Source organism: Salvelinus sp. IW2-2015, linkage group LG6.1 (genome assembly GCF_002910315.2).
Source record: "Salvelinus sp. IW2-2015 linkage group LG6.1, ASM291031v2, whole genome shotgun sequence".
NCBI lineage: Eukaryota > Metazoa > Chordata > Actinopteri > Salmoniformes > Salmonidae > Salvelinus > Salvelinus sp. IW2-2015.
The window spans coordinates 29488027-29515921 of record NC_036845.1 but is presented as its reverse complement, the minus strand read 5'-3'; the positions used below and the strand labels follow the sequence as shown (position 1 = coordinate 29515921).

The 27895-nt window shown below is 41.4% G+C and overlaps 2 protein-coding genes and 1 long non-coding RNA gene across 10 annotated transcripts in view; 2 read left to right on the top strand and 1 right to left on the bottom strand.

Moving 5' to 3' along the window:
* The first annotated feature begins 3851 nt into the window (after positions 1-3851).
* Positions 3852-7967, top strand: LOC111965424 (T-cell leukemia homeobox protein 3-like). Its single transcript, XM_023989632.2, has 3 exons — positions 3852-4484; positions 5769-6003; positions 7223-7967. The coding sequence occupies exons 1-3, from the start codon at positions 4067-4069 to the stop codon at positions 7404-7406; spliced, it is 837 nt and encodes a 278-aa protein (XP_023845400.1). The 5' UTR covers positions 3852-4066; the 3' UTR covers positions 7407-7967.
* A 104-nt stretch (positions 7968-8071) lies between these two features.
* The window catches only part of LOC111965422 (A-type potassium channel modulatory protein KCNIP1-like), a 47993-nt gene continuing 28169 nt past the window's right edge, over positions 8072-27895 (bottom strand). For all 4 annotated transcript variants that reach the window (XM_023989631.3, XM_070444123.1, XM_024147150.2 and 1 more), the window contains 6 exons: positions 16323-16447; positions 16111-16180; positions 15919-15989; positions 15637-15744; positions 13834-14001; positions 8072-10633 (listed from right to left, as the gene is read on the bottom strand). In XM_023989631.3, coding sequence (XP_023845399.1) covers positions 10586-10633; positions 13834-14001; positions 15637-15744; positions 15919-15989; positions 16111-16180; positions 16323-16447 — 590 coding nt within the window. In that variant the 3' untranslated portion in view covers positions 8072-10585. The remainder of the gene's footprint in view (positions 10634-13833; positions 14002-15636; positions 15745-15918; positions 15990-16110; positions 16181-16322; positions 16448-27895) is intronic.
* LOC111965423 (uncharacterized) lies at positions 18379-22175 on the top strand. 5 transcript variants are annotated; one of them, XR_011480071.1, is made up of 5 exons: positions 18379-18564; positions 18917-19017; positions 21309-21408; positions 21526-21581; positions 21837-22175. It is a non-coding gene; the product is annotated as an uncharacterized lncRNA (long non-coding RNA). The 5 variants fall into 5 exon arrangements; XR_002877521.2 differs by having other exon boundaries at positions 18380-18564; positions 18917-19005; positions 21306-21408; positions 21861-22173; XR_002877520.2 differs by having other exon boundaries at positions 18380-18564; positions 21306-21408; positions 21861-22173.

The following is a 27895-nucleotide window of genomic DNA, read 5'->3' as shown; positions in this document are numbered from 1 at the left end:
TCCCTTTGTTTTTACAAACCAAGAACACAATACTCAACAAATATCTCAAAATAAACGCTCAAAATATATACAATAAAACAAACATTTTCTGTGATTGGGCTTTGTCTTCCAAAACTAGTTTAGCCAATAGTAGCCGACTAAGGACTTTGTGCATGCCCTGTACCCACAAGGGCAAAGCCCTTCCACCCCATAGTCCTGTGTTTCATGCTCTAACACAGTGTAAGTCACCGGCAGGGTTATCCTCGTCCCCAAAGAGACTGGAAATCCCGTTCCACCCATCTCCGACCCTATTGAATCATCCCACTGAGCATTTCAGCATGCAACACAGTTCACACACTGGGAACGCCATACACTGAGCACGGAAAAGAGAAAACATTATCTTTCTCTTTCATTGTAAACAGAGATTTATTCTGTCAAGCATTGTAGGCTAATGTGAAATAGCCCCAATAAATGTTGTATGACTCAAGCTTCATTGATTGCTATAGCTGCCTGTTGCCCAATAGCCCGCACCAATGTCTTGGAGCTTAATATGTATATTAAACACTTTAAATATTTCATGAGGACGGCAGGAAAAGAATCGTTAGGAGCGGTAAAGTTTCATTAGCAACTCCATTTGGCTGCGAGGCAATCTCGTCCTCTACCACTGTCGCTTCTATTGCAATAAAACACATCTCTCTAGTCCCTCTCTCCTTCCTATCCCACACTCATCTCCCCGTTTTCCCTCTCTTTCTACATATCATAATAAAACATTTGTAGATCCTCTTTAAATGCACTATTACTTACGGCTGCCTTTTCATATTCTAACATCACGGGCACTTTAGTGACGACAGAAAAAGGCGTCATTCATTATTCAAAAGAGGACGATCACGTCCCTAAGAGAGACAGAAGCCCGCTCGTGAAATTGATAACAGTGGAGACTCGTGCAATAAAAATGGAGCCCGCGGGTGCCACGAGCCCGAACCTCGATTATGCAGATCAAGTGGTAATTTCTCAAACAAATCGCACGCTTTCAGTCTTTTGTTCCATTTTCTTTGGACTGGAGCAAATCTCTCCAGAGAAAGAATGCCAGCTGAATATATTGGCTTTGCAATTTCGCACGAGAATTGACGTTCTAGCAGAGGGTCATTTAGATGAAGAGAGCTCGCCAAAGTCAAGTGTTACGCCAATTACTCGACTAATAATTATAAGCGTTACAATTATTTTAGCCTACTATAGTATTGGCATAGTTGTTTTTTTGTAACCACTATTATATAATTGTTGTTAAAGGCTTTAACATTTTTGTTCGAAAGTAGGCATATCTACAGGGAGTCTTGTTTCCTGATCTGTTTGTGCTCTTGCCAAGTCCATTGGCGTCATTGTCAATCAAGCACACTCTTTTTTATAAAGTTAATATGTTTTGTATCCATTTGCGTATTTATTTATTTCTAGTATTTTTATGATTTACTACAGCTATTGTTATTTTGTAAACCTAATTATGATTTTATAATCCATACAGTGGGCCTATGATGCTTATATGTAGTTGCTTGTATGTAGTTCTGTCTTTGAGCTGTTCTTGTCTATTGATGTGCTGTATTATGTCATTCTGTATTATGTTTCATGTTGTTTTGGACCCCAGGAAGAGTAGCTGCTGCTTTTGCAACAGCTAATTGGGATCCTAATAAAATACCAAATACCAAAAGCTTTCTCCGCAATTAGTGACATCATGGGTGGTTTTCCGAGGTACATCGGGGCTAATGGTGACATAATCTCGGAAAATCTGAGGATTACACAAACTCATTTACACCCACGACCCCTGGACCAACGCTTCCCGGTCCCAGTCCGCTCATTCCATTTCCAGTGGCGCCTAGCCTATGGCACGGTCTCCGCCGCGTTCCAAAATCCACAGTGTAGCAAAAAATACGAAAAACATATAGGAAAAAAAACAACGGTATATGCGTACAGATTGTCATATAAATCTAAATCGAATGTATGCAATCTAAAAAATAAATATATATCAAACATATCATTTTATAAACCTATGAACAACATACACAATGAAAAGTGTGTTTGATTTTAATATGACATAGCCTGATAACTATTTAGGCAGTAGCCTAAATGTGTGCGGTGAAATGAGAGCAGTCCAACAGTCCAATTCTTCCCCATGGAAATATGACCACCAGCGGGGTCACATATGGCRGGGAAAACTAGCCAATTCTGCCAGTCCGTATTGCTAAATAACCACCTCAAGTTTGAGTTTTTTGATACCTCGTTTATTCGTTTACAGATAACACATGTATTGTAAACTACTTCAAAAGAATTACGACGAAATCATTATTATTCATAGAGAAATTTCCACAGGGTGAATCTGAAAACATTAACGCACTTTTGATAAGGAAAAAAAAACGTTTAATGTTGCGATGGAACAGAATAGCCTAATGTGCATTGGTCAAGAAACAAAAAACAAGATAAACTCAATTTACTCGTGGAACAAATTTGATCGAGTTGATATTTGTGGGCGGTAGGCTGCCTATCTCATATTGATTCATCAAATGAATCATGAAAACAGTCTTTCATTATAGTTACAGTTATCTATGCGTGTCAAAATTAAAACGAATTGCAACCCAAAATATAGGGTTCAATTATAGGCTAATAGTAAAAAATAAAATAAAAAGGGAAACCTGTGTTGAAAATCTTGGCYATTGTAAATAAATTAAATGAACATGTTTAATAAGTGAAAGACTAGGCCTATATCAGCACTAGAGATGAGGACAGGAACCAATTTCAGCAAGGCTCTAGCCAGGGGGTCGAGAAACAGTTAATTGTGTCCGTCTTTTCATTGAGTCTGATGGGCAGCAGGTTCCAGCGACCAATGCCGACCCTCCACTTCATCTGTACTAGCCCGTGGCCTCGTCACACAATTCCCTTTTTTATTAACATTTGATGTGGCACAGCGGTGGTATAGTTTAGGCCTCATAAGGACATAAAGCATTATTCCTATTATAATTATTCATCCTGGCGTGTGTATGACATAACCCACTGGTTTACTTACAGAGGAGGAGTGAACTGTAGCTGTAAACAGATGCCCGTAATCACAACTGAGAGGTGACGCCTCGCTTATTCTATACCTCAAACCAATGGTGCTAACTAAGGACCACTTCAATCCACGACGAATAGAGAGAAACTCTTGTGTTAATAAAGGCCCTCTCGTGTTTCTCATAGAAATAAAATCTATAATACGACTGAAGTGCCTGCATTAATCTCCACTACTCCATACTGGTCCGGAGAGAGACGCACAGTCCACAACACACGTAGCGTTATGGACTGTTTTGCCTATCACAGATATACCACAGAGAAAAATACAGAGGCATAAACAATAAAGAGACAAGGGCTATTGAGATAATCAACGATCAAAACGGAATATTATACAAATAGGAAAGGCAATAGGAAATATAAATGTAGGTAGGCCTAAGTGTTGCTACTCTTGTCTGTTATTTCAGTTCAATGGGAATATTAGATTACAGCATGCTGCATTTCCATGGAGACCGGGACAATGGTTACAAAATAGAGATTAGAAAACATGGACTCGGATCACCTTTTGAAAACCTGTAAACCCACAACGTCAAGTGAGGGATTGTCCAAACAGGTCAAATTAAAAGGTTTGAAAATCGATGCTCTGATATGGCACTAAATTGACCAACTCTGAGAGCTAGGAAGGAGCATGATGCCAAGTGATACCCACCATGCTTCAATCAGTCATTAAAATGACAACCAATGAACAGTCAAGGCGTTGACAGCATCAACCAATAGAAGCACGGGAATGGGGCTTTTGGGGGGGAAACAGCAAGACCAAGATGTTTTGACGCAGGGAGTAGAGCGTCATAGACGTCTCCAAACGCACATCAAACTTTCACTGGCGCTCCCGAGGATGATCTGAAGGAGGCCTTTCCGAAGTTGCAGACGGTCGGATTTTGAAAGGAAGATGACATTGGAGCCAACGGCATCTTCTCTTTGGCACAAACCGGCCGTTTAACCTCGTAATTTAATTTCCATCCAGTCCAGCCATCCCACGGTCTATTGAAAGGTGAGGATGGAGCGCGCACCCAGCGCCCCAAGTCCTCCTCCCAAAGCGGCCCAGCACGAACCCATCAGCTTCGGTATCGACCAGATACTCAGTAGCGGTGCTGACTCAGAGACCGGCCGGACTAGCAGCAGATACGGTTCGGATACAAGCAGTGGAGACGGTTACCGTTTGGGAAGCCCAACAGTAGGGAACGCTGCCTCCTACACTGCGCTGTCCATCTCCCTCTCCGGCATGGTACCACAGTTAGAGGATCCTGGTTTGTACGGAGTGAACTGTAGCCTGGGCAGCAGAGGAGTGATCCGGGTGCCTGCTCACAGACCGTTGACTACATCGGGGCCGCCGCACTTGATGAGCGCTGTACCCGGGTATGGAGGCCTGTGTTACCCGTGGGTCGGAAATAGGTTCGCCAAGGAAAGGTTATCAGGTAACTTTCCGATAGAACCCGTAGCATCAAATAATGTTATTGGAAAAAATACACAATTTCATGCGCAGTGATTTAGGTTATCTATGTTTCCCGTAATGGCAATTTTACTTTCAATGTGTTCAAAACAGCTTAGTTTACAATAAGCGTGCAATAAGCTTAGAAAAAGTGAAAAGACTAATAACAACGATAACGATACAGCAATAAACATTTAAATAATAAGGATGATGTGATCAATAAAATAACAAGGCACATTAATTCAATCTTCAACCTTTTATGCATACAAAAAATAAGAAAATGTAGGCTTACATTTTTTTTTTAAATGCAGTCATTTAGCAGACTCGACCCATGCAATTTTACTGAAATTGTAGCCTGTTTCAATATTTCTCTTAATCATTTAGCCAATGTGAATATTACAATACTTAGCCTATACTATAGCAACGAAAATCACACAAATATTGAATTGGTCTATAAAAAGATGGCCTTTCAAAACGAAATGAGTGAGAAAAATCTCAAACAAATAATTTGGTGCTAGAAGACCCTAAGCCTAAATCAATGAAAATGGAGGCATTTACAGAGAGATAAAATAAAATATAAATATACAATTTTGGTGGATTCTTACAGWGCAATTTCAATCAATTATAGGCTACCAATTAAAAAGTTATTAACATACCACGTGAAATAAGAAAACATAATAAACAATAGCATTGTAGCAATTATGTTGGGAGGCATTATTTTCCACAACGATTTTTTTTCGCCATAATTCACACCCAACAGWTTAGCCAAAGATATATGAAGAACTCGAAAACAATCTCGCCTAAAGTGGTCTCCCATAGTTTGAATGTTAGGCCATAATACTATTGATTTATTTACATTTTTTATGTTCAAATTCGGCACCCAGAACTGAAGCCAAAATTATTCACTCCCTGTATTTACTAGGCTATTTCATGTGATTGTTTGTTCACGCTAGAGGAGGCAAGCCTAACTTCAATAGCCAGACAGGAATGATATCTTTATCCACAGAAAATAACCGGATAAAACAGAACTGCTCGGTTTTATTCAGACGCCAAATTAACCAATAGAATAAATATTCTTCTGTTCTTCAACTTTCTTTCTCAAAAAACATTTATAGCCTAACCTTTGTTTTCGGGTGAGGATTATGTAGGCCCTACAAGTAGGCCTACTACCAAACCTTGTCAACTGTACAACAAAGTTGGAGGCTCACCTCACTTTTCCACTGCGTAAACTCAACCTCCAGTCTGTCTGTCTTTCTSCTCTCTCCGTCAGCTCTCGTGCCATTCACGGTGACCCGGCGAATAGGTCATCCATACCAGAACCGCACGCCGCCCAAACGGAAAAAGCCTCGGACATCGTTCTCCCGTGTGCAGATTTGTGAATTGGAGAAGCGCTTCCACCGGCAGAAGTACCTCGCGAGCGCCGAGCGGGCCACCCTTGCCAAGAGCCTGAAGATGACGGACGCGCAAGTCAAGACCTGGTTCCAGAACCGACGGACCAAATGGAGGTCAGTTGATCCATGAGCTTAACTGTTTACTCAAACCTTGAGTTGACCTCATATAGAGGGACAGAGGCGCAACTTTGGTTTCAGAAGTGGGGGGGGGACATAATTATTATTATTATATATTTTTTCATTCAGTTGGATAAACACTCCAAACAGCCTGCCCGACCGCTCGGAGGCACCCGCATGGTCCTAAAACACACCGTTGCCCTGTTTTGTATCGCACATAAAACTAGGGGGACCAAGAAATGCAATGTCGCCCGACACCAGTGAAAGTTGTGCCCATGGAGATGGATACAGGGCTCTAGTGCCCAAAAGCCCGTTTTAGCATGGGCAGGCCATTGAGGACTTTCACCGTTTTGAAATAGTCAATTGGGTAGGACTTCCTATGGGTTAAGGAATGATCACATGATTGATTCCATGCGGTTTATCAGGAGGGATCAGCCAATTAATTATACTAGTGAACAAACATTCCATAACTGCAGATGGCACTAAATCGCCAAACTCGACTTTATACCTTTTCAAACAGCACACTACAGCTGACAGTATGCACCCTTTCAGTTTCTTTGCCAAATCATAGAAGTAGTAGAAGATGAAAACTGCCTACTTCAAAATAGACATGGCCTCAATGGCGCTGCCCATGCTCTCACAGACACCATGAATAGGACAGGTGCAAYGATGTGATGTCTATCTAAGTCTATGGTTTACCTCTTCATTTGACATGTTTTCAAATCTCATTCACCAGTCACTTCCGCTCATGTGCAATTAGTCTGGGGAGGAGGTTAGTTTTAGCTTGGCCTTAATGGGGGACTAATCATTTTTGGGTTGTGTGATGTTAAACTAAAGGCAAACAGACACAGGCTGTTCTTACCATCATGTTTTTTCCTGGCACTCATTTATTTTCCTGGTTCTGCTGATGGTAGGCCTACAGGATATTCCCATCGTTTTTCGGCGAAGAAACATTTGGGATCTACCAGCTGCCTAGTGTGCTTATTATGGGCTTGTTCATGCGGGTCGCCATGATCTATGTACTGTGAAGCCAATTTTTTTACACTTGTGTTATAAGACAAAATAAGCTGTAGATGCATATGGAAAGTTGAGGGGRTATATAAATGTCCACTATAGGCTACCTAAATTTGACCGTCGCTGAATGTCAACGTATAAATATTCTTTGTTCATAACTMAATTTTATGCAATTAATCTCTCTCTCTCTTTGCTCTCTCAGGAGACAGACAGCGGAGGAAAGGGAGGCTGAGCGTCAACAGGCCAATCGGCTGATCCTGCAACTGCAGGCCGACGCCCTCCACAAGTCCCTCGGCGAATCAGCAGGCTCTGACCCACTGTGCTCACATAACTCCTCCCTGTACGCCCTGCAGAACATGCAGCCCTGGGCCGAGGAGAGGGAGTAGGAGGAAGTCTCCCCCAACCGCTGTTCCAGGGTCACACATTTGCTCATCCGTCCAATTGGGGTGATCTGATCCGAGATTATTTGTTGGTGCCAAAATGGAGGGTATGGACAGTGCGATGCCCCTTTGAGACTGTGTAGAGACTAGGCGTCTGATAGGACCACACCCTCAACCTGAATGAATGACTGCACTGTCGACATTACACAAGCACCGTTACCAGTTTCCACAAGTGTTTTTACCCCGATCTGGCCTTATGTTACATTCCACACTGTGACTCTATGGCTAAAGACTGAGGTTGTAGACTAAAATTGACAGGGAAGGATAGGAGGAGTGTGTGTAAGGTAGAGGGATGGATAGAGGAGTGTAGGAGAGAGGGAGGAAGAGGGGGAGAGAGAGGGAGGAATTGGACAGGGGTTGCAGAAGGATGCATGTCATGTTGTTAATGAAACTAAAACATCCTCAAATGTTTCATTTGTGACAAATTTCCTATGAGGATGTAAATGTTTCATMATTTGTACTTGGGATGTATACATATGTAAATAACGATATAAACTCTTCACTTGAGATCACTTTGCTTATGTTTGTTTTTGTGACATAGAGACATGAATGGAAAGCTTTAATTACTCACAGCCTCTCTCCCTTGCTAAAGAAGACACTTCAAAGGTCACTACTTTCTCTGAAAAGTTTATTGTTAAATATCATTTTGTACAACATTTCGATATACACCGATGTGATTCAATTTTTTTCTGTCTGTCATTCTCTGTCTGTTAGTCTCACCTTTCTGCGCTTTGCTGATCATGAATCTTGATATTGTATAAAAGTATAGGTGAAGGTAAGGTAATAGGGGACTGTGAAATAAGGGATTCTGTGTTCTGTTGTCAGTAAGTCTTCACATTGATTAGGCTATTGTCATCATCACCCATGTCATGGCTTTCATTCCTGTATTCTCAGTGACAAGGTATAATTCTCTCTCTCTCTCTCTCTGATGTTGGGTATTGTCTTGAGAGTTGTTACTGTACAGTTGTAATGTCCCACAGGATACCATGCACACACCCATATTGGCACAAAACAAGCATAAGAACACACTTCAAAATAGTGCTGGGCGATTAGCGCTTTTTGAGGTCGGTTCAGGTTTGGTTTTTGAAAAATAATCACGGTTTTCTTATTTTTTTTCTATTTTACAATAAATGCATTATGTTTTCAATGCTGTAACAACAATGAATAAAACAATTGATGGTAGTGAGTGACAGCCTATTACTATCAGTTATTAGGCTCTAAAACATAATTATTTCACATTACTTTACTTAAAGTAAATTCAATATTTTGGTTGTGTATATTACATATTTGTTTTTAGTATGGTGATACTAAGATATTCAATTACTGCATATCACTTATTAACAAACTTATCACTTATTCACATTACTTTAATAAAATATTTCAGTTGTTGTGTATATTTTTTAAATTTCATTTGATGACTTAATAGTTTATTCCAAGTCATCATCTCATCTCTGATCAGGCTGTAGCAGCCAGCCAGCCATCTATCTCTGCTCTCCCAGAGTCATCCTTCAGGATAGCAGACTTACATAGCTGGCTAGCTGCCTGCTGTCCGATGAAATCCCATTTTAAGTAGTTCTTTAAAGTAGATAAAGCATACTTTTAACACTGCTAAATTAATTTTATTTTTGTATTTTTTATTTTACCTTTATTAACTAGGCAAGTCAGTTAAGAACAAATTCTAATTTTCAATGACGGCCTAGGAACAGTGGGTTAACTGCCTTGTTCAGGGGCAGAACGACAGATTTATACCTTGTCAGCTCGGGGATTTGAGCTTGCAACCTTTCGGTTACTAGTCCAACGCTCTAACCACTAGGCTACTAACAACTATCAATCAATTAGATACATCAATCAATTAGATACATTCTCTCCTATCTCTCTATCACTCTTCCTCTGTGTCTGTCGGCCACACAGGCTTGCCCGGCAAAGAACCAATGAGAACAGGAGGCAGCTAGCTGTAGGCAATGGGTTCTGGTCAATGTAGTTCACTACCACGTTTTCGGCGCTTAACCCCTGATGAGTTGGACAACATGTCCCAGAGAGAAATCTCTCTAGAGAAATGGCACAAATGGTGCACAACTAAATGCAATTCAAATAATGGAACCAATGTCAGTCAATGAGTTATTTACAAACTGAAAATAAACCAACATTTCGGTTATTCGCTCAGCACTACTTCAAAATTGGCATAGGCCACAGAACATTCAATCCAGGCTCTCTGGGTTGGAATATCATCTGGCCAGGTTGACAGACAAAGAGACAGATCAACGGAGCTCAGTGCAGACAGAAAGATAGAAGCCAAAAACCCAATGACACAAGGCACCACAACACGAAAAACATTGACTAACACTAACACTAACACACATACAGTAGGAGTGCTGTATATAGCGGGGTTAGGACTGACTTGTTTTAAATGTATATTTCTTAATATGTTGCGGTCAAATACAGATCACATGACTTCTACAAATGAAAATGTACAGGAAATGTCCTCAATTTGTATTTGCAAACTGTATTTGTGGTGAAATTGAGGCCAGTCTTCAATCCAAGGAGTGTTATAGAGCGGCGCACTGACTGCCGACAATGTGACTTTTAAGGGCAACTTTCCCGACGTTCAAAGAGATCGCTCTATAGCGCGCCTCGGATTGAATCCCGGCCTGACACGGTGTAGGTATGTGTGTATGTCTTAATATGTGTGTGTATGTCTCTATAATGTCAGTATGTCAATTAACAGGTGTTATATACACTCTCTGAGAGAACAGTAACCATAACAACGACGACAACATCAACAGAACAAGACTGAGAGAGTTCGGACCAAGGGTGAAAGATTACAGGGTCACAGGAAGATCAAAAACAGGTACAAGGGGTCAGAGGTCAGTGGGAGGGGTCATTACCCAGCCTGTTGATTGGTCACTGCCATTGTAATGTGATGGTGAGACACTGTGCCACACGGCAGATGCATATAGCTGTTGCTGGGCGGCCAGTGTTGAGTACCTCTCATAACCATGCTGACAGCAAAGTTTATGTGTGTCCCTTTTCGCCATTAAATGGTGGGCTGCTCTTTCTTCTCACAGTTCAAAGGTCTTTCCTATCCCTCTTTCATTTTCCCACTGTGTCTCTTTTGTCTGTTTCATTTATATCACGTTTTCGAAAAGCTGCAGGGACCTCATGATGTTTTCATCCTGGGGAAGAAAGTATGAAAAAAAGGAGAAAGCTGATCATGAGGAAAAAAACAGTAACATCTCTGAACTTGCACATACACAGTGGTGGAACAAGTACCCAACTGTCCTACTAGAGAAAAATGTAAAATATATTAATAGAAAATGACTCAAGTAAAAGTCACCCAGTAAAATTCTACTTGAGTAAAAGTCTAAAAGTATTTGTTTTAAAATATACTTAAGTATCAAAAGTAAAAGTAGAAATCACTTCAAATTCCTTATATTAAACAAACCTGATGGCACCATTTTCTTGTTTTTTAATTTAGGGAAAGCCACGGGCATACTTTAACATTCAGACATCATTTACAAGCGAAGCATGTGTGTTTAGTGAGTCCACCAGATCAGAGGCAGTAAGGATAACCAGGGATGTTCGGTTGATAACTGCTTGAATTTGACTATTTTCCTGTCCTGCTAAGCATTCAAAATGTAATGAGTACTTTTGGGTGTCAAGGGAAATGTATCGAGTAAAAAGTACAATATTGTCTTAAGGAATGTAGTGAAGTAAAAGTAGTCAAAAATATAAATAGTTAGTTGTTTTTTGTGCTATCTGTACTTTACTTAAGTAGTACTTTAAAGTATCTTTACACTACTGCACATGCTGTACAGTGCTCATTGTAGTACTCTGACTGTATCACATAAGTACCACTAGGTGGCAACGAAGACTGAGAAGAGGTTATAAATTAAAATGTCTTACTCAGGCCGTTTAAAATAGAGTACCACATCATGAGTCATAATACCCCAAAAGCCTAGCGGACAAACAAGGAAATGGTTCCAATAATATTTGCGACACTCATTTTTTCAAATATGCGATTTTAGAAACACTTAAAATAAGGGCTGTGTTTCGTGTAGGCTCACCCTGGTGTGACGTTTTGATAACCGTGTACATTTCTCTACGACAAGGTAACTTCTATCGACACAATGGCCTGTATTTACCCCCCAAAAATGAAACGCTTATTACCTGCTAATGTGGCAATCTTTTTTTTTTAAACGACAAATGCCACGATGGGCTGTAGGGGCCCGTGCGACTGACATCAATGTTTATATTTTCATTGAATAAATAATTTTGACAGAAACCCTCCAAAAATTAATTCATAAACCTTTTTTTTAACTGACATATGTTCTAGGAAGCTAAATGTTTGTTTCTTGGGCTTCGGGCAAGTGACTGAAAAAGTGCCCCCCAGGTCTTGAAAAATAGTGCAATGAGTGAGGCTTACTCAGGTGTTCCAAAGAGCATATCAGACCGAGAGCCTAATGCTTCTTAGGTAGTTCTTTATGAGTTTTAGTTTAGAAAATATCCTCTCCGCAGAAGCAACAGTTACAGGGATGGTAAAAAACTGCTTGAATACCATAACAACATCAGGAAAACTGGGTTGAAGGGAGTTGTGCTTCAAATACAACAGTCCCTTATCACTGGTATGTCTTGGCATGCATTATTCAAGAATACGTTCAGATTGTGTGCAGCGCCATGAGCATACAATGCACAATGTCTCAGGAAAGGCTGTCTGGATTGGCAATACAGGCCGTGGTGAGTACATTTGCTCACAAAAATGCAAGGCAACGCAGTCCCATGCTGTAGCTACTATAGGCCTCTACATAAAAAAGAGAGACAAGCACAGACAGAAATAGACTTTATTCTATGAGAAAGAAAGAGAAAAAGAAAGACACAGAGAAAGAAAGCAAGGAGGACTTCAGCAGACCAGGGGAGTCTCTCAAATTGGCTATAATTTAATTTAATTTGATTCAATTTAATTGACCTTGAATACCGCAGCCCATTTGTGCAGGCTATTAGCCAGACAGAACCCGCTGAGCTCAACAAACCAAACAGTGGCTGAATTTATCCTCAAGCCAAGTACTTTTTTCTTAATTGTAAGGCAGTTTGATGTGTAATTTTGATACAAAGTGTATAAATAGCAACTAAATGCGGTATATAGCTATAGATAGTACACTGCATAATGAAAGCATCCCTAGTAAGCTAGTGTTTTGAGGGTGGACTGACTGTATTATTTGGAATTAAAAGACTGGCTTCAAGCATAACAACTTGCTCTCCAAGCTGGGTGAGAGCCCGAGGATGGCTCATGTCATGCAGGTTCCGGCAGGCTATACAGAACAATTGATTTAAAAAATCAATTGGTAGCTGTCGCATCAAACATTTATTTTACAATCTGCAATGTTAAAATGTCCAACTTTAATTACTGAACAAGCAATTACATTATTGCCAACAGCCAGCAGTCTAGTGTAAATGGCAGCATTTCGACACCATGTACAGCTTTTATGAAATGTTAGGCTTAACATGAGAAAATTACAACCAAATAGGCCTACCAATAAACATTTATCCATTAGCTAAAGCACCGCTATAGGCTACATGCCCAGGCACTAGAGAAAGCATGTCATCGATTCAATAGGCAGCTGCACAGACATGTAGCGATTTCAGCACCATGGACAGTGATCAGTAGTCTATACTTGTGAGTTGCTTTCCAGCTGATGCTTTAAACATTTTTTTAGGGGGGATCCAACCTTGCAGGGATCCAGAGAAACCCGAAAAAACGGGGGAATGGKGTGTCTCGCTTTCTCGGCTGTCTCTGGTAAAGAGTAAAGACCAACAGAAGGGGGAAATTATAGTGTAGGATTATTTTATAAGTTATATTATTTTCTAAGTCACTGTTGTGTAGTTCTAAAATAACTAACTGCACAAAAGTGTTTGGAATTGTAATGATAATTGATTATCGACTAACTTGCTCTATTCTGATTGGTCAGATGTTTGTTGATGGTTAGAAGAGTACAGGAAATAGCTGAGTTGAAGAGTGCTGGCCTAATGGCCGTGAAAATGGTCAGTTGATCATCACATTTGCATAAGAGTAGTCAGTCTCCATCCAATGTTCGTCTACATAGAGAATGATCAACCCACCATCTAAAACCCTCAAACTACAATAGTATTATACAAGAGTAAGTGGGAGGGATGTTTAATGATCAAATAAAATTGTATTTGGTAAAAGTGACTAGGCAATCAGGATAGATGATAAACAGAGTAGCAGCAGCATATGTGAAGTGTGTGTGTGTGTGTGTGTGTGTGTGTGTATATATATATACATATATATGTGTATGTATGTGTATGTATATATATAGAGCCAGTGATAATCATAGAAGTCCAGAGAACTCCAGTTTACCTCCTGGCAAGACAGAATGAACTCATCCAGAGTGACTACTCCATCTCTGTTCTTGTCCATCTTCTGGAAGAAAGCATCCACATGTTGTTTGGGAGTGTCCGTCTTCAGGGCAGGGTATGTGTACTTCCCCATCATGTCATATATCGCTCTGACTATGTCTGTCATCTCCTGTAACACACACAAAAGCACAGTTTGTCTGTCAGTGGATGTCGAATGTGAAACAAAACACACAATTATTTAGAAATGTACTACACACGTATTTAATTTATTTTATTTAACCTTTATTTAACTAGGCAAGTCAGTTAAGAACAAATTGTTATTTACAATGACGGCCTACAAAAAGGCAAAAGGCCTTATGCGGGGACGGGGATTGGGATTTAAAATAAAAATATATAAATATAGGACAAAACACACATCACGACAAGAGAGACAACACAACATTACATAATGAGAGACCTAAGACAACAACATAGCAAGGCAGCAACACATGACAACACAGCATGGTAGCAACATAACATGACAACAACATGGTAACAACACAACATGGTAGCAGCACAAAACATAGTACAAACATTATTGGGCACAGACAACAGCACCAAGGGCAAGAAGGTAGAGACAACAATACATAACGTAAAGCAGCCACAACTGTCAGTAAGAGTGTCCATGATTGAGTCTTTGAATGAAGAGATTGAGATAAAACTGTCCAGTTTGAGTGTTTGTTGCAGCTCGTTCCAGTCGCTAGCTGCAGCGAACTGAAAATACGGGATGTGTGTTCTTTGGGGACCTTTAACAGAATGTGACTGGCAGAACGGGTGTTATATGTGGAGGATGAGCACTGCAGTAGATATCTCAGTTTTGGGGGGAGTAAGACCTAAGAGAGTTTTATAAATAAGCATCAACCAGTGGGTCTTGCGGCGGGTATACAGAGATGACCAGTTTACAGAGGAGTATAGAATGCAGTGATGTGTCCCATAAGGAGCATTGGTGGCAAATCTGATGGCCGAATGGTAAAAAACATCTAGCCGCTCGAGAGCACCCTTACCTGCCGATCTATAAATTATGTCTCCGTAATCTAGCATGGGTAGGATGGTCATCTGAATCAGGGTTAGTTTGGCAGCTGGGGTGAAAGAGGAGCGATTACGATAGAGGAAACAAAGTCTAGATTTAACTTTAGCCTGAAGCTTTGATATGTGCTGAGAGAAGGACAGTGTACCGTCTAGCCATACTCCCAAGTACTTGTATGATGTGACTACCTCCAGCTGAGTATAAGACTGTATCATCTGCATACAAATGGATGAGAGAGCTTCCTACTGCCTGAGCTATGTACTCCCTTGGTGACAGGCAGTGGCTGAGACAGCAGATTTTCTGATTTTGAACACTGCACTCTTTGAGAAAGGTAGTTAGCAAACCAGGCCAAAGACCCCTCAGAGATACCAATACTCCTTAGCCGGCCCACAAGAAGGGAATGGTCGACCGTATCAAAAGCTTAGGCCAAGTCAATAAAAATAGCAGCACAACATTGTTTAGAATCAAGGGCAATGGTGACATCACTGAGGACCTTTAAGGTTGCAGTGACACATCTATAACCTGAGCGGAAACCAGATTGCATACCAGAGAGAAAACTATAGACATCAAGAAAGCCAGTCGTAAACTGTATGCTGTACCCACTTACATGTGCACTCCACACACGCCACACACGCACGCGCACACCACGCACAAACACGCACACACGCACACACACACACACACACACACACACACACACACACACACACACACACACACACACACACACACACACACCTCCTTGCTGATGAAGCCATCTCTGTTTATGTCATACAGGTTGAAAGTCCACGTCAACTTCTCCCTCACTGATCCCCTCAGTAAGATGGACAGAGCCATGACAAAGTCCTGGAGGAGGGAGAGAATGAGACACTGTCACGGGGAGAACAAGAGGAAGAGTGATCCAGCATGGAATCCACGAAGGGTAAGTGATCAGAGGATCGTGAGAGAGAGGGAGGGGGGAGAGAGAGAGGGAGAGAGAAAGAGAGGGGGGAATTTGAGACGCGGTAGGGGAATGTTGACCTCAAACTTGATGGATCCGCTGTGTGCTGAGTCAAAGGCGTCGAACAGGTAGTGTGCGTAGGAACTGGCATCTGCAGAGCATTGGAGAGAAGATAGATACATGTCACTCTTTGTGTGCTTACGCAACATACCCACTACACAACTCAACACCTTTACATGTTATGGAGACACATACACAAACTCATTTCTTACCTCCATGGGGAAAGAACTGGGCGTATATCTGTTTGAAGGTGTCCTCGTTCACCACCCCACTAGGGCACTCCTACGGTGGAAATAGAAAGAGAGAAAGAAAGACGGAGAGACAAAAGGAGAGAGAGAGATCAGCCCCAGAGAGACATCGGTGACGGACACTAAGTGATGAAGTGATGGAGAAATGGAATGACAAGTATAGACTGACTACATACGTTTTTGAAGCCACGGTAAAGGACTTGTAGCTCTCTCTTGTTGAAGTTGCTCTGAGCCTCCAGTTTATCCAGCCCTTCTGGCCGATGACACACAACGCTCAGCTCAAAATCATCATCAATTTTATCTAGAGAGAGAGACATATATACTGTAGATAGGAGATTTTCACAAAAGGTTGCATTTTAATCAGCTATGGAAAATAGAAATAGGTAGGTAGAGAGCGAGAGAGATAGAGAGAGAGAGATAGAAAGGGAAAGTAAAGAACGGTTCAGGTAAGAGAGGGCACAATAGGACAGTGGGAGAGATGGAGCAGAGAGAAAAAGAGACACAGGAGGGTAGAGAGAGTGACCTCAGTGACCTGATCATTAACAATTCATTACTGCCTCTGCCAGAGGGGAGGGGACCAGAGGACGGACAGACGGACACACGGGCACACACACTCCTCCAGGCCATTTGGTTTCATCCTGGTGGCAGAGCTGTCTCTGTCAGTGTCTCATTAGTGAGAGGTGGAGAGTGCTGACTCTAGCCCGAGGTGAGGTAATTCAGACACAACTCACCTGGGAAGCCAAGTGACACTTACGTTACAGCTGCTCCGACAGATGCACTGTTCAATGATACTGTACAGTCACACATGCACTGACACACAAAGCCAGCCCCACACAGAGCTAGGGTTGCAAAGCTACTGGTATTTTACCAAAGCTACTGGAATCTGCAGTAATTTTGGTAATTAACAGCAAATCTATGGCAATCTATCGTAACTTTTCTCATTTATACTAACTACACTACTTTATGTTAACTTAAGACATTTATTCATGTACAGTATTCCTTTTTTGGGCCCGCTTTAAATGATGTGCGGCTTATAACGGCTTCATAAAGCCTTCATAAACACTACTTAAATGTGTGGCAAATCATCTATAACCGTATGTCATGCTTTATAAAGTGTTCATAAATGTGGCATAACTGTGGGACATAACTCCCAATGTCAAATGTGGCATAACCCACTATGTCAAATATTACATAAACCTGTGCTTTATAAAGGGTGACATAAGCACCACTTAATAAAGGCCTTATAAATCATATTAAATTGAGGCTTCACAAAGCATTTCTAACCCTGTCATGCATCTTGGTAGAGCATTGCAACGCCAAGGTATTGGGTTCGATTCTCGGGACCACCCATACGTAAAAATGTATTCACGCATGACTGTAGGTCACTTTGGATAAAAGTGCCTGCAAAATGTTATATTATATTTCACTAAAACATTTTTAGGATGGCCCAACCTCTTTCCCTCTTCGGTGCATAGTCAATATTGGACCTGACCTCAATTTCCCCCAAAATGCTGAGCTGCAGGATGACACACACTCTAAAGTGCAGTCACGCGCATCAAAAATCATTGGTAGGGCATACATTACATTTTTTTGCCTACTTATTTTTTTGCCCAAATTCTGTTTTCTTGGTTTTGTTTTCACAGGTTTCGGATTTCCCCCAGTTTTTCTGGTTTAACCGATTTTTTTCACGTTTTTTTAATGGAAAAAAACTACAACTTTTGATTTTCTGTCTTCACAACAATGCTTAAACCACATCAGGGGTTGAAACGTAGATTTGCTTTTAGTGTAATTTCCCTTTAATTCAGTGAGCATGCCCTGCACTGTTAGCGGGTTTTCTACAGTGCGTTACGCGCAAATGTGATATGATTCGGATGCCAATGAATACTCTACTTACTGGAGCCTCACGTGGAGGAAAGACTAGCGGGAGGAAGGAGTTCGCTTCTGCTGCAGTGTTCACGGTCAAATATTACGCATTGTGGCTGTGCTTCGCGTAAAAGGCCAGAAACACTCCGTATTATTCAGAGCCCCACGAAAGGACACCATATACAGTATACATTCTACAGACCCTACGGAGTAATCCCTAACATACATTTACTGCGGCAACCAGAATAGTTATTACTGAAAGCCAATATGTATTTCATATACAGTGATTCGCATTGGCCGCATTTATTTATTTAAAACCAAACTGTAATGCAAATGTCACTTAAACATGAACAAATATGAATCATTTTAATGTTTCAACAATAATTGTTCATATATCATCAATGGGTATCGAATCTTTTATACTATTACTGGGAGACTTTTATTGAGAACATTTCGTAAAATCCGAGATCCGGAAGTACTTTTTTAGTGCTGCTGACGAGACGCTGAACATGTGATGAGTTTGAACATCAACTGCCACCGAACAGTAAAAAACAAGTAAATTAAGCTTTATGTATTATAATCTAAATGATTTTGTAGTAGTTAAGTGTTGAGTTAGATTACATACAGTAGCTACCTCCATTGTTATTTTAAATAATTTCGGTGACCTCACCGAAATGTAGCTTGCTAGCAGGCTTAGCTAAATACAATTCACCCTAGATACAGCCATGTCTCATGGTCACGTTATGACATTTGTAAATTAAAGAGAAATATAATAATACGAATTGAATGGAGTTTCCCATCTTCCCATTCTGAGTTTCTGGCGCAGCACAGAAATGCCCTTATCCAGATGGTGGGACAAAGGCATTTCCTAACAAACCTGCTAACTTTCTTCGTTGTTACTTTTAAGGTTGGAACCAACATGCAGTACCTCCAGCAGGAAGAAAGACAATAACCATTTGCCAGCTCAAAGACAAGCTACACTATTCACAGCCCTGTGTAATGTTCGACGTAATTGCATTGCTGGACTTTATGAAACTGTTTTAGCTGTTAGTGATCATTTCCTAAGTGTTAATACGTTTGTGTTTACATCATTAAGCCTTTATGCATGTGTTATTAACGACCGAAGGTGTCTGACCTTATAGGAAGTACAGCATCATATGATATAAGACATTTATGTGTATGTTAATAATGACCAAATGGGTCTGACTTTATAGTAATTACAGCACCATATGATATAAGACATTTATGTGTATGTTAATAATGACCAAATGGGTCTGACTTTATAGTAATTACAGCACCATATGATATAAGGCATTTGTGTACAGTACCAGTCAAAAGTGTGGACACAGCTACTATAACACATATGGAATCATGTAGTAACCCAAAAAGTGTTAAACAAATCAAAATATATATTTATATTTGAGATTCTTCAAAGTAGCCACCCTTTGCCTTGATGACAGCTTTGCACACTCTTGACATTCTCTCAACCAGCTTCATTTGGTAGTCACCTGGAATGCATTTCAATTAACAGGTCTGCCTTGTTAAAAGTTAATTTGTAGAATTTCTTTCCTTAATGTGTTTGAGCCAATCAGTTGTGTTGTTACAAGGTAGGGGTGGTGTACAGCCCTATTTGGTAAAAGACCAAGTCCATATTATGGCAAGATCAGCTCAAATAAGCAAAGAGAAACGACAGTCCATCACTACTTTAAGACATGAAGGTCAGTCAATACGGAACATTTCAAGAACTTTGAAAGTGTCATTAAGTGCAGTCGCAAAAAACGTCCTATGGTGAAACTGGCTCTCATGAGGATAGCCGCAGGAAAGGAAGACCGAGCGTTACCTATGCTGCACAGGATCATTTCATTAGTTAACTGCACCTCAGATTGCAGCCCAAATAAATGCTTCACAGAGTTCAGGTAACAGACACATCTCAACATCAACTGTTCAGAGGAGACAGCGTGAATCAGGCCTTCATGGTTGAATTTCTGCAAAGAAACCACCACTAAAGGACACCAATAATAAGAAGAGACTTGCCTGGGCCAAGAAACACGCGCAATGGACATTAGACCAGTGGAAATCTGTCCTTTGGTCTGATGAGTCTAAATTTGAGATTTTTGGTTCCAACCGCCGCGTCTTTGTGAGATGCAGAGTAGGTAAACAGATGATCTCCGCATGTGTAGTTCCCACCGTAAAGCATGGAAGGGGAGGTGTGATGGTGCTTTGCTGGTGACACTCAATGATTTATTTAGAATTCAAGGCACACTTAACCAACATGGCTACCACAGCATTCTGCAGCGATACGCCATCCCATCTGGTTTGCACTTAGTGGGACTATAATTTGTTTTTCAACAGGACAATGACCCAAAACACACCTCCAGGTTGTGTAAGGGCTATTTGACCAAGAAGGAGAGTGATGGTGCTGCATAAGATGACCTGGCCTCCACAATCACCTGACCTCAACCCAATTGAGATGGTTTGAGATGAGTTGGACCACAGAGTGAAGGAAAAGCAGCCAACAAGTGCTCAGCATATGTGGGAACTCCTTCAAGACTGTTGGAAAAGCATTCCTCATGAAGCTGGTTGAGAGAATGCCAAGAGTGTGCAAAGCTGTCATCAAGGCAAAGGGTGGCTACTTTGAAGAATGTAAAATATATTTTGATTTGTTTAACACATTTTTTTGGTTACTACCTGATTCCATATGTGTTATTTCATAGTTACTTATTTTCACAACTTCCACCAGTTTGATACCAAAATATTGACAACAAATACATATTTGCATAGTAAAATAAATAGAAGTGTGTAAAAACAATACATTTCATGATGAAACCTTCATATTAAACACCAACGGTGTTCACTAAGTTGATGGCTTATATTTAGGATAATGTTTTACAGCTTTGTCATTATATTTTCATCATTTCATATATTTGACATGTGATAAGGCCAGTGATAATTACAGACACCCATGATAATCTGAAGTCCCCAAAAGGGCCACTAGATGTCTTCTTATAGATGACATTAGATCATTCAAAGATACTAAACATATTCGGTAGTTTACATAGAAAATGTCTAGCAATATACCCTTCCTTTGCAACCCTACACACAGGTAACAGTAGTTCTCTCCCCCCCCCCCCCCCCCCCCAACTATTAGCCCTGTCCCCCCCCTGTACCTTCACACCCCATAATACTACAGCAATAGTCATAGACATCAATACTCATAGCTATCTTCCATTCATATGGAAGTAATATCAGAGTTTTGCACAGTACACATTTACAGCCTTTTAACTCTATTTGCTCAGCAGGCTAACACGGTCAAGAGACACAGACTATCCGGGTTGATATTCAGCATAGTAGTGGTGCCAGTGGTAACTACTCACCCTCAACATGGATGACCCCCACAAGGTGCAGTAGTTTAACCGTCCCGCAGATCAGAAGCATAATAGCTATGATTTGGAGACTGCTCGCCTCATGTTTGCCCTCATTATCCATCTCTCTTTAATCTATCTCTATATGTATCAGGTCTACCGCTGGTTTTTCCCTTTCTTCCTGGTCTCCTATCTTCCCCTGCTCTGGCGGTACGTATCTAAACTTTCTACAGGACGTATCCCACCCCTCTCTCCCCTTCCCCTCTATCTCTACTTCTGTCTCCTCTCACTGACTGCAACCACTGTCATTATACCTGCCTCGCTCTCTCTCCACCTCTCCCCTCCTTATCCCCCTCGTCCTCCCTCGGGCATCTCTCCCTCTTACCTTCGCACCATGCCTGTGACCCTCACTCCCCCTATCCCCAGTTTCCCGCTCTCACTCTCTCCCCCTTTCTCTCTGTTTAGTAATAGAATGTCCTTCACTCTCAGGATGGACCCCACCTCCAGGGCGAGAGATGACCCACTGAACCTACCAGGACAATGATACACTCACCTTCAACCTGCCAGCTGTGTGTGTGTTTGTACTGTACGTCACAGAGCTGTGCTTAACTTGCTTGAAGGTAACTGCTAAATTGACGTTATATCCTTTAAATGACACACAATTACAATAAACACAAGTTATTGTCCCCCATGTAAACCAACCAGTGACGCCAAGAGCTTTTGTTTTTACCTAGAAATTACATTCCACTGTATGTGTAGGCCGTCATTGTTCTTAACCGACTTGCATAGTTAAATAAAGGTTAAATCAAAATCAAAAATACAAATTAATAAAGTAAAATCAACTTGCAGTAATTAAAATTTACCAGTAGAGGGAGGCAGACACTCTTGCAAGATTAGATCCTTGACTGTCATTGTCCACTTCCTCCTTTCATATTGGTCTAATGGTATTATTTCCAGAACCTGTTCAGCACTTTGAACATGTCTGGTCAGGGTTTCCTTACAATGGAGTGGGCGGCAGGTAGCCTAGCAGTTAAGCGAGATGGGCCAGTAACCAAAAGGTCTCTGGTTTGAATCTCCAAACTGACTAGGTGATTTTTTGTTGTTGTCAATGTGTAAGCACTTAATCATAATTGCTTCCGTAAGTCTCGCTGGATAAGTGTGTGATGTAAATAAGTGTATGCATCCCTATTCTTCTCTTCTGCCGTTCTATTCAAACTGATCCCGGTAATCCTTCTGTATGAGATGCTCGTTTGCATAAATCTGAATCAGGCAAGAGCTACAGCTGCTTCTCATTGGCCATTTAACAGCGAGGAGCACTCTCTAAGAAGCATAACCACTACTCTGACATCACCACACTGAGCAGGTACAGTGCCTTCAGAAAGAATTCGCACCCCTTATCCACATTTTGTTGTGTTACAGCCTGAATTTGAAATGGATTACATTGAGATGTTGTGTCACTGATCCACACACACAATACCCCATTATGTCAAAGTGGAATTATGTTTTTAGAAATGATCAACAGCCAATTTGACAGAGCTTGGAAGACTTTTTGAAAGAATAAATGGGCAAATATTGTACAATCTAGGTGTGCAAAGCTCTTAGGCCCCAATTCCGACCCGAGTTAAGAGCGTGTGAAGGGAACGTAGGATTAGAAGAGCATGCTATTCAACCACTATTCGTTTTGGGTGGAGATGGAATAAATGAAGGTGTGGAGGAGGTGTGTCGACAGATACACCTTATTCTGACCTTGACTTCATTCCCCCATAATTCCACCACCTTTACACGTGAGGAAACCATGAGTAAGGTCTAGCGAACCTGCCGGTTCCAAGTGGAAAAAGCATCCACTTTTTTCCCCCCTGATGGAAATAACAGAATTCTCCGTGCACAGTTATTTACAAATTGGTACGTGATATTGATAAGAGCTAGGTAAATGAGGAATCTGTTTGTAGAAGGGGATTGTAAATACAAATAGTGATTGTTTTAGATGATTTTTCCTTATGATCCCTGGGGATTAATGTGAAACTAGCCGTACAAACTGAAAGTCATATCAACATGACATGTATTGCGGCCCCTTTTCCACAGTCAAATTGGAAATAAACAGTTTTGCCGTTATTCTGAATTTGAATTGCACGGATGAAATGTGGAGACTAATGCTATAGACATCAGTAGGGCTGATGAGTTGATCTGTGCACTTAGTTTTGAGTATGTGACCGGGCTTTTCTCCATTTTATTTGACAGTTTGTAACATGTTAAATATTAGCCACTATCGGGAGCCACCGTCAGTAATACCCACATACATGTATTTTTGCATCATTCCATTCCGTTTACCTTTCTTCCCTCTGACACATCGTTGTAAATTGTTCCTGAGGGTCGCTGGCATTAGGCTAACGTTGTACAATCGTTTGGGACATGTAGCCTAGTTGAATCATTATGGAACTCAGACCACACATAGCAGGTTAAACCTGGCACACGGTTCATAATGACTGGATCGTTGTCATACAGTTCCATGATCAGTGAGGATTAGGGTAGATTTATAGGACTGTTGTTCAACCCCTATTGTACGCTTTTTTCCCCACCTTCCAATATTTTGCGGATTGAACTTGAATATGGAAACTTTCAGGGTGGATCAAACCACTGTACTTTTTAATCATCGTTATATTTTGTGTGCAAAGGTTCATTTTTTGTACTTTCCTAACCCTAAAATTTGACTGAATGATCTACAAGAATGTATCTACCAGTTGGTGCTGAAACAGAGATCACTATGCATAGATGGCTTTCTTTCTTGGCGCCCTGTATTCTGACCCTGTTCTCTCAATGTATTCTAATGAGTCTGTCGACCAAATTCTAATTAAAGGTGCACCTTATTTAAAGGGATGGCTTAAGATAAATGTACTTTAAACCCCATTGAATGAAAACTCCACGAGAATATCTGTTGGCAACTCGATAAGGCAAGTCTGAATACCAAATACTGAGAAGTGCGTAGGAAAGGCGTGTGTAGGAAGGGCAGAAAATCCTAAGTCGCCATAAATGCCTAAGTCAGGATCGGGCCCTAAGACTTACACAGAATGATGGAGTTTTTCTTCCACTTTGACATGGGAGTATTTTGTGTAGATCGTTGACAAAAATAACAATAAGTTCATTGTAATCCAACTTTGTAAAACAAAATGTGCGCAAAAGTCAAGGGGCCTGAATACTTTCTGAACGCACTACATATGGATCACTAACATAGACATATTACACACTTTTACACACACAAATGGAGTACCACAGCCTTACCTCATACACTCACAACCAGTGGAAAGAAGACGCTAATTTCTAAATCCCATTTGACTAAAGCAACTGTATCGACTTCAGGGTGGCAAATTGGCATACCTCAACAACAAGGTTCACCCTTCACACGGCAATACATCACTGTCAAATTTGAGGCAGCCCTACTGCCAATGTACGTGAWCACCAGCCTTTTTGAATGGCTCGCTATGTCCAAAACAGACACACAGAGTGGCATCTCCACATATTCCTAGAGAGTGAAAAAGCAACACACCCAGGCAAAACAGGCAGAAACTGACCGACAAAGATTCAGCAAACACACACACACACCGCTGCAATAATTATTACGCTAATGACCACGAGACAGTCAGTGTGAAAGGCATTAGAGTTCATCCATCCGCTCATCCCCATGGACAAGAAGAGAGGCTTCTGCATACATGGTGTCCGCAGATGAAGACACACACATGCTACTAGATAGTCAACTGAGGCTGTCGTCACAGGATGTCTTGGTTAATAAGCACTCTCACACCCTGTAATACAAAGTCTACACCACAGTGTGGGTGAGAGACGGAACGGGAGGGAGGGAAAGGGGATTGAATGGGAGAGGTGGATGAGAGAGAAAAAAGAGGGTGGATGAGAGAGAAAAAAGAGGGATGTGGAAAGGTTGGGATGAGAGCGAGGAGAGCGAGGAGAAAGATGCAGATGATACAATCTGAAGTGTGTGGGAGAGAGAGAGACAGAAAGAAAGAGATAAAGAGAAACAGAAGAGTGGAATGAGCAGGAAAGGAGGATACGAGAGCACAACAGAGAGGGAGGAAGGAGACAGATTGGGGACAACAAAAAGATGAGGTTGACAGATAGAGCGAAAGAGAGAGCGAGGGAGGAAGAGATATGGAGAGAGATGACGAGGAAAGGAAAGCAAAGAGAGAGAGAGATGGCAGAAAAGACACAAAGGGACAGAAAATATGAGAGCGAGAGTGGCAGGGAGAGAGAAGATGAAGACAACATTGCTTCAGGGGGCCAGGTGAGGGAGTTAACGATGGAGGCGGAAGAGAAGGAATGAACAATTCACCAGAGGGAAAAAGCCATCAAAAAGCCTCTGTTGAGACTCAGTCAGACTGACTGTCACAGAAGAGACACACACAGGCACTGTCACAGAGACAACAAGCAGCAGAGAACATCAGGGAGATAGAAACAGAACAGGATAACACACCTCCAGAGCACAGCTTTATTATGATAAAGCGATGACATGACAATGCATTACTAGAATAGGACTATAATCACCTTATACATATCACATATTATCTGTAACATGTCACAAGGGATATCTGACTGTAATCTGACGTTCTCACGGCCTCGTATTGAACACAGAGTATATGGAGGGAACTGGGAACAAGACATATAATGCACTAAACTATATTTAATCATGTACGTGTTCATATACAGTATGTCAGTATTTCATAATATAAAACATATGATATGTTAGCCAATGGGATTTACACTGAACAACATTTTATTTTTAAACAACAATTTACAGTTCATATAATGAAATCAGTCAATGGAAATAAATTCTTTAGATTTCTCAGGACTGTGAATACAGATATGAATCTGTTGGTCACAGATACATTTAACAAAAAAGGTAGGGGTGTGGATCAGAAAGCCAGTCAGTATCTGGTGTGATCACCATTTGCCTCATGCAATTTTGGAATTTTGTCCCACTCCTCTTCAATGGCTGTGCGAAGTTGCTGGATATTGGCGGGAACTGGAACACGCTTTCGTACACGTCGATCCAGAGCATCCCAAACATGCTCAATCGGTGAAACATGAGGTGATGGAGGCGGACAAATGGCACGACAATGGGCCTCAGGATCTCGTCAGGTTTTCTCTGTACATTCAAATTGCCATCGATAAAAGGCAATTGTGTTCGTTGTTCATAGCTTATGCCGGCCCATACTTGAAGCCCACCGCCACCATGGGGCACTCTGTTCTCAAAGTTGACATCAGCAAACTGCTCGCCCACACGACTCCATACACGCTGTCTGCCATCTGCCAGGTACAGTTGAAACCGGGATTCATCCGCGAAGAGAACACTTCTCCAGCCTGCCAGTGGCCATCGAAGGTGAGTATTTGCCCACTGAAGTYGGTAATGATGCTGAACTGCAGTCAGGTCAAGACCCTGGTGAGGACTAAGAGCACGCACATGAGCTTCCCTGAGACGGTTTCTGACAGTTTGTGCAGAAATACTTCAGTTTCATCAGCTGTCCGGGTGGCTGGCCTCATACGATCCTGCAGGTGAAGAAGCCGGATGTGAAGGTCCTGGGCTGGCGTGGTTACACGTGGTCTGCGTTTGTGAGGTCGCTTGGACGTACTGCCAAATTCTCCAAAACATTGTTATCTTGGCAAAGGAGAAATGCTCACTAACAGGGATGTTAACAAATTTGTGCACAAAATTTGCAAATAAGCATTTTCTGCACATGGAACTTTGATCTTTTATTTCAGCTCATGAAAATGGGACCAACACTTTACATGGTGCTTATATATTTGTGTTCAGTTGAATGTTATGTTACAATATGGCAATAGCCCATATGGAAATATCCTAGAATGACAGAGTAATATGAAAAAGTATGCAAATTAGCAATAAGTAATATGCAAAAGAATGCAAATGAGCAATAAGCACATTTTCTTCTGGCTAACATGGAGAGCAACAGATCCTCAATACCCCCTTCTCTCCCCTCTCCCTTTCCATAACCCCCCCCACCCCTCTATTTCTTTCTCTCTCCATCTCTCTCTCGTAACCTGTGAGTACATGCCCTATATGGCCTTGGTTAACTTTGGACCCACATGTCCTATAACACCGCGCTGACCTGTCCCTCCCAAAACGGACATCTTTTGTTGCCATGACGACCGTGCTTCCAAGGTAACAGGCAAGAAAAGAGTGTGTGAGCAGAGTGATAAATACCTTGTGCATGTGTGTGTGTGTGTGTGTGTGTGCGTGCGTGCGTGCGCACAGCAGTGGAAGGGCGACACACACACATGCAAGGTATTTATCACTCTGCTCACATACTCTTCTCTCTTCTTCAGACACACACACACACGTCACTTCCTTCCACCTCCAACACATTGACATGCAAACACACAGACACCACCCTGGCATGCACATAGACATGAACACTAGCTATACATTCTCTCTTTCCTGATGAAACTCTCTCTCGCTCTTTAGTTTTTACACACCTGTTACCTCAGTCTCTCTCTCACAC